A 12,106-nucleotide genomic window follows, 5' to 3' on the forward strand; every position below is an offset into this window, starting at 1 on the left:
TCTATGCTGGTTTGGGCTGGAATGCGTTACCCTCTTGTCTAGAGGCTGTAGAGCTAGAAGCCGGTCCGTTCCTGAAATTGCGAAAGGAACGAAAAACAGAATTTATGTTTACCTGATAAATTACTTTCTCCAACGGTGTGTCCGGTCCACGGCGTCATCCTTACTTGTGGGATATTCTCTTCCCCAACAGGAAATGGCAAAGAGCCCAGCAAAGCTGGTCACATGATCCCTCCTAGGCTCCGCCTACCCCAGTCATTCGACCGACGTTAAGGAGGAATATTTGCATAGGAGAAACCATATGGTACCGTGGTGACTGTAGTTAAAGAAAATAAATTATCAGACCTGATTAAAAAAACCAGGGCGGGCCGTGGACCGGACACACCGTTGGAGAAAGTAATTTATCAGGTAAACATAAATTCTGTTTTCTCCAACATAGGTGTGTCCGGTCCACGGCGTCATCCTTACTTGTGGGAACCAATACCAAAGCTTTAGGACACGGATGAAGGGAGGGAGCAAATCAGGTCACCTAAATGGAAGGCACCACGGCTTGCAAAACCTTTCTCCCAAAAATAGCCTCAGAAGAAGCAAAAGTATCAAACTTGTAAAATTTGGTAAAAGTGTGCAGTGAAGACCAAGTCGCTGCCCTACATATCTGATCAACAGAAGCCTCGTTCTTGAAGGCCCATGTGGAAGCCACAGCCCTAGTGGAATGAGCTGTGATTCTTTCGGGAGGCTGCCGTCCGGCAGTCTCGTAAGCCAATCTGATGATGCTTTTAATCCAAAAAGAGAGAGAGGTAGAAGTTGCTTTTTGACCTCTCCTTTTACCAGAATAAACAACAAACAAGGAAGATGTTTGTCTAAAATCCTTTGTAGCATCTAAATAGAATTTTAGAGCGCGAACAACATCCAAATTGTGCAACAAACGTTCCTTCTTTGAAACTGGTTTCGGACACAGAGAAGGTACGATAATCTCCTGGTTAATGTTTTTGTTAGAAACAACTTTTGGAAGAAAACCAGGTTTAGTACGTAAAACCACCTTATCTGCATGGAACACCAGATAAGGAGGAGAACACTGCAGAGCAGATAATTCTGAAACTCTTCTAGCAGAAGAAATTGCAACTAAAAACAAAACTTTCCAAGATAATAACTTAATATCAACGGAATGCAAGGGTTCAAACGGAACCCCCTGAAGAACTGAAAGAACTAAATTGAGACTCCAAGGAGGAGTCAAAGGTTTGTAAACAGGCTTAATTCTAACCAGAGCCTGAACAAAGGCTTGAACATCTGGCACAGCGGCCAGCTTTTTGTGAAGTAACACAGACAAGGCAGAAATCTGTCCCTTCAGGGAACTTGCAGATAATCCTTTTTCCAATCCTTCTTGAAGGAAGGATAGAATCCTAGGAATCTTAACCCTGTCCCAAGGGAATCCTTTAGATTCACACCAACAGATATATTTTTCCAAATTTTGTGGTAAATCTTTCTAGTTACAGGCTTTCTGGCCTGAACAAGAGTATCGATAACAGAATCTGAGAACCCTCGTTTCGATAAGATCAAGCGTTCAATCTCCAAGCAGTCAGCTGGAGTGAAACCAGATTCGGATGTTCGAACGGACCCTGAACAAGAAGGTCTCGTCTCAAAGGTAGCTTCCAAGGTGGAGCCGATGACATATTCACCAGATCTGCATACCAAGTCCTGCGTGGCCACGCAGGAGCTATCAAGATCACCGACGCCCTCTCCTGATTGATCCTGGCTACCAGCCTGGGGATGAGAGGAAACGGCGGGAACACATAAGCTAGTTTGAAGGTCCAAGGTGCTACTAGTGCATCCACTAGAGCCGCCTTGGGATCCCTGGATCTGGACCCGTAGCAAGGAACTTTGAAGTTCTGACGAGAGGCCATCAGATCCATGTCTGGAATGCCCCACAGCTGAGTGACTTGGGCAAAGATTTCCGGATGGAGTTCCCACTCCCCCGGATGCAATGTCTGACGACTCAGAAAATCCGCTTCCCAATTTTCCACTCCTGGGATGTGGATAGCAGACAGGTGGCAGGAGTGAGACTCCGCCCATAGAATGATTTTGGTCACTTCTTCCATCGCCAGGGAACTCCTTGTTCCCCCCTGATGGTTGAGGTACGCAACAGTTGTCATGTTGTCTGATTGAAACCGTATGAACTTGGCCCTCGCTAGCTGAGGCCAAGCCTTGAGAGCATTGAATATCGCTCTCAGTTCCAGAATATTTATCGGTAGAAGAGATTCTTCCCGAGACCAAAGACCCTGAGCTTTCAGGGATCCCCAGACCGCGCCCCAGCCCATCAGACTGGCGTCGGTCGTGACAATGACCCACTCTGGTCTGCGGAATGTCATCCCTCGTGACAGGTTGTCCAGGGACAGCCACCAACGGAGTGAGTCTCTGGTCCTCTGATTTACTTGTATCTTCGGAGACAAGTCTGTATAGTCCCCATTCCACTGACTGAGCATGCACAGTTGTAATGGTCTTAGATGAATGCGTGCAAAAGGAACTATGTCCATTGCCGCTACCATCAACCCGATCACTTCCATGCACTGAGCTATGGAAGGAAGAGGAACGGAATGAAGTATCCGACAAGAGTCTAGAAGTTTTGTTTTTCTGGCCTCTGTCAGAAAAATCCTCATTTCTAAGGAGTCTATTATTGTTCCCAAGAAGGGAACCCTTGTTGATGGAGATAGAGAACTCTTTTCCACGTTCACTTTCCATCCGTGAGATCTGAGAAAGGGACGACGCTTGAATCAGAATGTCGTCCAAGTAAGGTACTACAGCAATGCCCCTTGGTCTTAGCACAGCTAGAAGGGACCCTAGTACCTTTGTGAAAATCCTTGGAGCAGTGGCTAATCCGAAAGGAAGCGCCACGAACTGGTAATGTTTGTCCAGGAATGCGAACCTCAGGAACCGATGATGTTCCTTGTGGATAGGAATATGTAGATACGCATCCTTTAAATCCACCGTGGTCATGAATTGACCTTCCTGGATGGAAGGAAGAATAGTTCGAATGGTTTCCATCTTGAACGATGGAACCTTGAGAAACTTGTTTAAGATCTTGAGATCTAAGATTGGTCTGAACGTTCCCTCTTTTTTGGGAACTATAAACAGATTGGAGTAGAACCCCATCCCTTGTTCTCTTAATGGAACAGGATGAATCACTCCCATCTTTAACAGGTCTTCTACACAATGTAAGAATGCCTGTCTTTTTATGTGGTCTGAAGACAACTGAGACCTGTGGAACCTCCCCCTTGGGGGAAGTCCCTTGAATTCCAGAAGATAACCTTGGGAGACTATTTCTAGCGCCCAAGGATCCAGAACATCTCTTGCCCAAGCCTGAGCGAAGAGAGAGAGTCTGCCCCCCACCAGATCCGGTCCCGGATCGGGGGCCAACATTTCATGCTGTCTTGGTAGCAGTGGCAGGTTTCTTGGCCTGCTTTCCCTTGTTCCAGCCTTGCATTGGTCTCCAAGCTGGCTTGGCTTGAGAAGTATTACCCTCTTGCTTAGAGGACGTAGCACTTTGGGCTGGTCCGTTTCTACGAAAGGGACGAAAATTAGGTTTATTTTTTGCCTTGAAAGGCCGATCCTGAGGAAGGGCGTGGCCCTTACCCCCAGTGATATCAGAGATAATCTCTTTCAAGTCAGGGCCAAACAGCGTTTTCCCCTTGAAAGGAATGTTAAGTAGCTTGTTCTTGGAAGACGCATCAGCCGACCAAGATTTCAACCAAAGCGCTCTGCGCGCCACAATAGCAAACCCAGAATTCTTAGCCGCTAACCTAGCCAATTGCAAAGTGGCGTCTAGGGTGAAAGAATTAGCCAATTTGAGAGCATTGATTCTGTCCATAATCTCCTCATAAGGAGGAGAATCACTATCGACCGCCTTTATCAGCTCATCGAACCAGAAACATGCGGCTGTAGCGACAGGGACAATGCATGAAATTGGTTGTAGAAGGTAACCCTGCTGAACAAACATCTTTTTAAGCAAACCTTCTAATTTTTTATCCATAGGATCTTTGAAAGCACAACTATCCTCTATGGGTATAGTGGTGCGTTTGTTTAAAGTGGAAACCGCTCCCTCGACCTTGGGGACTGTCTGCCATAAGTCCTTTCTGGGGTCGACCATAGGAAACAATTTTTTAAATATGGGGGGAGGGACGAAAGGAATACCGGGCCTTTCCCATTCTTTATTAACAATGTCCGCCACCCGCTTGGGTATAGGAAAAGCTTCTGGGAGCCCCGGCACCTCTAGGAACTTGTCCATTTTACATAGTTTCTCTGGGATGACCAACTTGTCACAATCATCCAGAGTGGATAATACCTCCTTAAGCAGAATGCGGAGATGTTCCAACTTAAATTTAAATGCAATCACATCAGGTTCAGCTAGTTGAGAAATGTTCCCTGAATCAGTAATTTCTCCCTCAGACAAAACCTCCCTGGCCCCATCAGACTGGGTTAGGGGCCCTTCAGAAATATTATTATCAGCGTCGTCATGCTCTTCAGTATCTAAAACAGAGCAGTCGCGCTTACGCTGATAAGTGTTCATTTTGGCTAAAATGTTTTTGACAGAATTATCCATTACAGCCGTTAATTGTTGCATAGTAAGGAGTATTGGCGCGCTAGATGTACTAGGGGCCTCCTGAGTGGGCAAGACTCGTGTAGACGAAGGAGGGAATGATGCAGTACCATGCTTACTCCCCTCACTTGAGGAATCATCTTGGGCATCATTGTCATTGTCACATAAATCACATTTATTTAAATGAATAGGAATTCTGGCTTCCCCACATTCAGAACACAGTCTATCTGGTAGTTCAGACATGTTAAACAGGCATAAACTTGATAACAAAGTACAAAAAACGTTTTAAAATAAAACCGTTACTGTCACTTTAAATTTTAAACTGAACACACTTTATTACTGCAAATGCGAAAAAACATGAAGGAATTGTTCAAAATTCACCAAATTTTCACCACAGTGTCTTAAAGCCTTAAAAGTATTGCACACCAAATTTGGAAGCTTTAACCCTTAAAATAACGGAACCTGAGCCGTTTTGAACTTTAACCCCTTTACAGTCCCTGGTATCTGCTTTGCTGAGACCCAACCAAGCCCCAAGGGGAATACGATACCAAATGACGCCTTCAGAAAGTCTTTTCTAAGTATCAGAGCTCCTCTCACATGCGACTGCATGCCATGCCTCTCAAAAACAAGTGCGCAACACCGGCGCGAAAATGAGGCTCTGCCTATGCTTTGGGAAAGCCCCTAAAGAATAAGGTGTCTAAAACAGTGCCTGCCGATATTATTATATCAAAATACCCAGATAAAATGATTCCTCAAGGCTAAATATGTGTTAATAATCAATCGATTTAGCCCAGAAAAAGTCTACAGTCTTAATAAGCCCTTTTTGAAGCCCTTATTTACGATCGTAATAAACATGGCTTACCGGATCCCATAGGGAAAATGACAGCTTCCAGCATTACATCGTCTTGTTAGAATGTGTCATACCTCAAGCAGCAAGAGACTGCTCACTGTTCCCCCAACTGAAGTTAATTGCTCTCAACAGTCCTGTGTGGAACAGCCATGGATTTTAGTGACGGTTGCTAAAATCATTTTCCTCATACAAACAGAAATCTTCATCTCTTTTCTGTTTCTGAGTAAATAGTACATACCAGCACTATTTCAAAATAACAAACTCTTGATTGAATAATAAAAACTACAGTTAAACACTAAAAAACTCTAAGCCATCTCCGTGGAGATGTTGCCTGTACAACGGCAAAGAGAATGACTGGGGTAGGCGGAGCCTAGGAGGGATCATGTGACCAGCTTTGCTGGGCTCTTTGCCATTTCCTGTTGGGGAAGAGAATATCCCACAAGTAAGGATGACGCCGTGGACCGGACACACCTATGTTGGAGAAATTAGACTTATTTTTTTGCTTTGAAAGGTCTATCCTGTGGAAGGGCATGGCCCTTTTCCCAAGTGATGTCTGAAATAATCTCTTTCAATTCTGGCCCGAATAGGGTCTTACCCTTGAAATGAATATTAAGCAATTTTGTTTTGGACGATACGTCCGCCGACCAAGATTTTAGCCAAAGCGCTCTGCGCGCCACTATTGCAAAACCTTAATTTTTCGCCGCTAATTTTGCTAATTGAAAAGCTGCATCTAAAATAAAGGAATTAGCCAACTTCAGTGCGTGAATTCTGTCCATGACCTTATCATAAAGAGTCTCCTTCTGGAGCGAATTTTCTAGTTCATCGAACCAAAAAGACGCCGCCGTGGTGACAGGAATAATGCACGAAATTGGTTGCAGAAGGTAACCTTGCTGAACAAAAATTTTCTTAAGTAACCCTTCTAGTTTTTTATCCATAGGATCTTTAAAAGCGCAACTGTCTTCTATTGGTATAGTTGTGCGCTTAGCTAATGTTGAAACTGCCCCCTCTACCTTAGGGACCGTCTGCCATGCGTCCCTTCTGGGGTCAACAATGGGGAACATTTTCTTAAATATAGGAGGGGGAACAAATGGTACACCTGGCTTCTCCCACTCCTTAGTCACTATATCCGCCACCCTCTTGGGTATCGGAAACGCATCAGAGTGTACTGGGACTTCTAAAAATTTGTCCATTTTGCACAATTTTTCTGGGATCACCAAAGGATCACAATCATCGAGTGTAGCTAGCACCTCCTTAAGTAGGGCGCGGAGGTGTTCTAGTTCAAATTTAAATGCAATGGTATCAGTCTCTGCCTGCTGAGAAACTTTTCCTGTGTCAGAAATTTCTCCCTCAGACAGGCCCTCCCTCACCGCCAACTCAGATTGATGTGAGGGTACCACAGATGAATTATCCCCTGCGTCTGCTTGCTCATCCTCTGTATTTAAAACTGAGCAATCACGCTTTCTAGGATAAACTGGCAGCTTGGATAAAAATGCTTCCAAAGAATTATTCATTACTGCCGCTAATTGCTGCATAGTAACAGCCATAGGCTCGTCAGATGTACTAGGTATCGCTTGCGCGGGCAAAGCTGGCGTTGACACAAAAGGAGAGGATGATGAACTATCACCGCTACCTTCATTTAAAGAATCATCTTAGGCAACATTTTTAAAAGTGACAGTACTGTCCTTTATCTGTTTGGACGCTATTGCGCACTTTACACACACATTTAATGGGGGAACCACCTTGGCTTCCATGCACACAGAACATAGGCTATCTGAAGGCACAGACATGTTAGACCGACTTAGGCAGAGTTTTAATGCAATAAAAATTATTTTATACAAAACCGTTACTGTCTCTTTAAATAATAAAAGTATACACTTTTTTACTGAAATGTTAGAAAACCATAAAGGAAATATTCAATCTTTATGACATTTTCATCACAGTGTCTTAATGCTTTGAAAGTATTGCACACCAATTTTCAGACAATTTAAACCTTAAATGCCCAAACCGGAGCTAATAACAGTAATTAAACGGTTAAGACACTACAGTCCCATGCCACAGTCTCTGCTGTGGCGTTTACCTTCCTTAGGGGTTATTCAAACAAGTAATAAGCCTCTCTGAAGTCCTTTCTAAGCCTCTGGATACTCCACATGAAGCTGCATGAACTGCCTAGTGAAAATCAACTGCGCAACTGAGGCGCGAAAATGAGGCCTCCTTCCCCTGCATTCCAGAGTGAAGGGGCCTTTCTGACAAGACTAGGTGTCTAAACAACTGCCAGGCGAAAATAAAGTTCCCCAAAAGTGTTTTAAGACTGAAAAACACTTGAAATGTCACATAAACATGATAAAAACTAATCGACTTAGCCCACAAAAGTGTCAACCAGCATAGAGCCCTAGTTATAAGCCTTAATTCTGTTACTGAGTCTAAGAAAATGGCTTACCTATCCCAGAAGGGATAACTGACAGTCTTCTAGCATTACTTGGTCTTGTTAGAAAAGTGACTGATCATACCTGAAGCAGATAAGCCTGCAAACTGTTCCCCCCAACTGAAGTTCTCTGGTTTCAACAGTCCTGCGTGGGAACAGCAATGGATTTTAGTTACTGGTGCTAAAATCATATTCCTCTTTTAACAGAAATCTTCATCATTTTCTGTTGTAGAGTAAATAGTACAAACCGGCACTATTTTAAAATAAACTCTTGATAGAAGAAATAAAAACTACAACTAACACCACATACTCTTTACCACCCCCGTGGAGATGCTACTTGTTCAGAGCGGCAAAGAGAATGACTGGGGGGCGGAGCCTGAGGGGGAGCTATATGGACAGCTTTGCTGTGTGCTCTCTTTGCCACTTCCTGTAGGGAATGAGGATATCCCACAAGTAAGGATGAAGCCGTGGACCGGATACACCAATGTAGGAGAAACATAATTTATGCTTACCTGATAAATTCATTTCTTTCATGGTGGTGAGAGTCCACGAGACCCACCCGTGTGTTTTTTCTCCTTGTGCCTTTTATGGTTCATTCCTTTTTCTTACCTCACTTGCTTGGTGGGAGGGGTTTTATAGAGCTCTTTGCCTCCTAAAAAAATTGTGGACTCTAACCATCATGAATTTATCAGGTAGCATAAATTATGATTTCAATTGTAGCCACTTCCCTCAGTTAAATCATCTAATAAAGTAAAAATTAGTTTACTTAAACCCAGCTCTGGATCTGTGCCAGGGTTAATAGATTACTAGAACATCAGAGGTAAAAGTTACACATCCACCATAAAGATAAATGCATCGTTAGAGGCAGATGTATTTATAGTTTTCCTATTAACAGAGGGCTTTTCTCGTACACTAGAAAGCGGTCCCTGGAAAATGCTTCTGCAGAATAGCATCCTGAGACTTCAGCCTTAACCACAGGGCACAGATCCTGTTCACTCCATCTAGAAATAAATAGGAAATGTTGAATAAAGGTTAGATAGATATGTTTACTATGTCTTGCAGCGTTGACATATCAGACCAGGAAATTATTACCTTTGAGCTGCATACACATCTGCATCACTTGCTTCAATCCAAGCTGCATGTTCCAGTAAGAGAGACCCTAGAAGAGGAGAGCAATAGGCTTAAAGGGACACTCGAGTCACAAACTTTTATGATTCAGAAAGAGCAAACCGTTTCAAAAACACTTTTCAATTTACTTTCATTATCACATTTTGCAGTCTATTTATATTCACACTTTCTGGGGAACAAGATCCTACTGAGAATGTGCACAAGCTCACAGGGTATACATATACTACTCTGTGATTGGCTGATGTCTGTCACATGATACAGGGGGGGGGGCAGAAAATGGAAGAAAAAAATAAAACTTACCAGGAAAAAAAATAATCTACTGCTTATTTAAAATTCAGAGTAGGTGTTATTGCCTTGTCTTTTTATTATGCAATTCTACTGCATTGAGTGGTCCTTTAAATAATTACTTACAAATATAGATTAAATAACTACATTTATGCTTACCTTATTTTTATGATGGCGAGAGTTCACAAGCCATCACACGTGTAATTAAAGTCCAGTCCTACAGGAGGCAAAACACCCCACACAACACAGCTTTAATCCCTCCCACATTCCCATGATTCCTTAGTCATACATATGGCCAGGAAAAAGTTTGATAGGAACAGCAGAGCAAACTGGTACTGCTGCCAACTACTATGGAAAAAAACAAGGGTCATCATATGTTGGATCCTATACCCAAGCTGTGAAGTCCACAAGACCACCATGAAATAGGGAGGGATAGGAAAGTCAAAATTACACTTGCAGGATTCAGATTGAGCATTTCATTTTAAGACACTTTTAAATTCACTTCTATTTTCAAATCTGCTTCATTCACTTGTTATCCCTTGTTGAAAAAGAATACGCACATATCCTACACTAGTGGGAGCTAGTTGCTGATTGGTGCCTGAACACATTTGTCTCTTGAGATTGGCTAACTAGATGTGTTCAGATAGCTGCCAGTAGTGCAACGCTGTTCCTTCACCAAAGGATAACAAGATAATTAAGAAAATCTGGTAATAGAAGCAAATTGGAAAGTTGTTTAAAATTGTATGTTCTATCCAAATCATGTATGAGAATTTTGGGGTTTCCTGTCCCTTTAAGGCAGGTAGAGGTACAAGATAAGCACTGCGGCCTGCAGAACTTTCCTACTAAAAGTAGCCTCAGAAGAAGCAAACGGCTCAGAATTGTAGAATTTGGTAAAAGGTATGGAAAGATAACCAAGTTGGTGCATTGTACATCTGTTCAATAGAAGCTTAATTTCTGAAAACCCAAGATGTGACTACGTTGGTAGAACAAACAGTAATTTATTCAGGTGGAGACTTTCCCACAATTAGGAATGCTACATGAATGAAAGCTTTAAGCCATGCTGCCAAGGTGATTGCAGTAGCTTTCTGTCTCTTGTGGGGACCTGACAAATGCATAAACAAGGAAGAAGAAATTCAGAATTCTTTAGTGGCTTGAAGAAACAATTTCAAGGCCCATACTACATCCAAGTTAAGACATTATCTCTCTTTAGCAAAAAATTTTTTGTTTGTTTGCGATGGACAGAGAGATGGGACTGCAATTTCCTAATTGAAGTTTTCAGAAGTAACAACTTTAGGAAGGAAAGAGTAGTTCATTTTCTTTTTTAAAGACACGATGAGTCCACGGATTTCATCCTTACTTGTGGGATTTCACCTCCTGGTCAGCAGGAGGAGGCAAAGAGCACCACAGCAGAGCTGCTATATATAGCTCATCCCCTCCTTCCCACTCTAGTCATTCTCTTTGCCTACGTTAGTGATAGGAAGAGGTAAAGTGAGGTGTTAGATTAGATTCTTCAATCAAGAGTTTATTATTTTTAAAGTAGTGCCAGAGTGTGCTGCTTTGTTCTAGTGTGTAGCCTAGTCCATATCAGTCTCTGTAGTAGAGCTTTTGGTGGCTTTAAAGCAATAGGAACTGGTGGGACATAATTCTCACTGCGCCTCCTACACATTTATGCTGCCCTAATCCAGATAGCCTAAGCACATTTAACTCAGGCTTATCTTATTCCACAGGGCTATGGGATGGAGAGGACCTCTTAAACCTGCTGGACTGTCCTGCTGTCGGACAGCATTCAAGGTAAGTGCTAACTTTATTATTTTCTGGGGACATCATTCTCTCAGAAGAAAGTGAGCACTACATTTCTGATAATCACATATCAAGGGCTAAGATAATAGATTGGGCTCTTTATTGTGATGGGACTGTGATCTCTTCTTGAGGGAGAGATGTATGGCAGCTATTTTATACAGGCACTGGGGATGGATAGGAGACAGTGTTATTTTACTCCCGGCGGTTTTAACATAAAATATGCCGACTGGGAGATGGTTTCGTTTTTGCCACGCCCACGATGGGCGGATCTTAACGCTGCGCGCCACTTTCTCTGCGCTTGTTTTGTGTCTCACTCGATCCCCATTTTGATTAGATCCATCTGCGCTTTTGCCCCTTATATGGCAGGTGCTTAGTGCATAGTCTGGCGGATCTTAGTGTTGCAAACTTGCAAAGGCCTTTATTTCGGACGCTTCCCTTCAAGTTATCAAATTGGGAGTGAAGATATAGAGTTTTTCTATCTTGGGCCGCAGAGCTTTATGGTTAAAGCCCTGGTCTAAGAAGAAGTATTTTTCCAGCCACCAGTTGAATTTTAAAAAAGACCTTTATTCATTTCTTACAGGGTCCATCATATCAACAACGTTTCAAACCTATGCCAGGTTCTTAATCATGTCTACTGAATAGTATACAGGTGTGTCTTTTATACCTGTCCAATTTCTATCAGATTGCACAATAGTGCCATCTTGTGGTTAAAATTTAAAATTGCATGTGACAAATTCTCTAAAGAAATTTACTATAAATTCTTATGTTTTGAGTTAGTCTCTTCATTGTTTATGTATGTTTGTCACATGAAAATTTAAAACCAAATTTATATACATATAATTAAAATTAAAACCTATACACATTATAATATCAGAATCAAATTTGCTACTACAGGTATATGCTATCATAGTCAAAAAAATAATGACCATTCAAAATCTTTATTTAAGCCTTCAGGTATCATTGTGTTTAATCTATTTATCCAAAACATCTCCCTTCTTTTGAGCATCTGGTCTCTGTCACCTCCCCTCCTGGG

General features: G+C 42.4%; 1 protein-coding gene across 1 annotated transcript in view; it reads right to left on the reverse strand.

The window, feature by feature from the left end:
* Window positions 1-8,713: 8,713 nt before the first annotated feature.
* Window positions 8,714-12,106, reverse strand: part of LOC128649118 (acyl-CoA dehydrogenase family member 11-like) — a 385,838-nt gene continuing 382,445 nt past the window's right edge. The window contains 2 exon segments of the mRNA XM_053702199.1: window positions 8,714-8,861; window positions 8,953-9,019. Coding sequence (XP_053558174.1) covers window positions 8,735-8,861; window positions 8,953-9,019 — 194 coding nt within the window. The 3' untranslated portion in view covers window positions 8,714-8,734.

Source organism: Bombina bombina, chromosome 2, assembly GCF_027579735.1.
Source record: "Bombina bombina isolate aBomBom1 chromosome 2, aBomBom1.pri, whole genome shotgun sequence".
In the NCBI taxonomy this organism is placed as follows: Eukaryota; Metazoa; Chordata; class Amphibia; order Anura; family Bombinatoridae; genus Bombina; species Bombina bombina.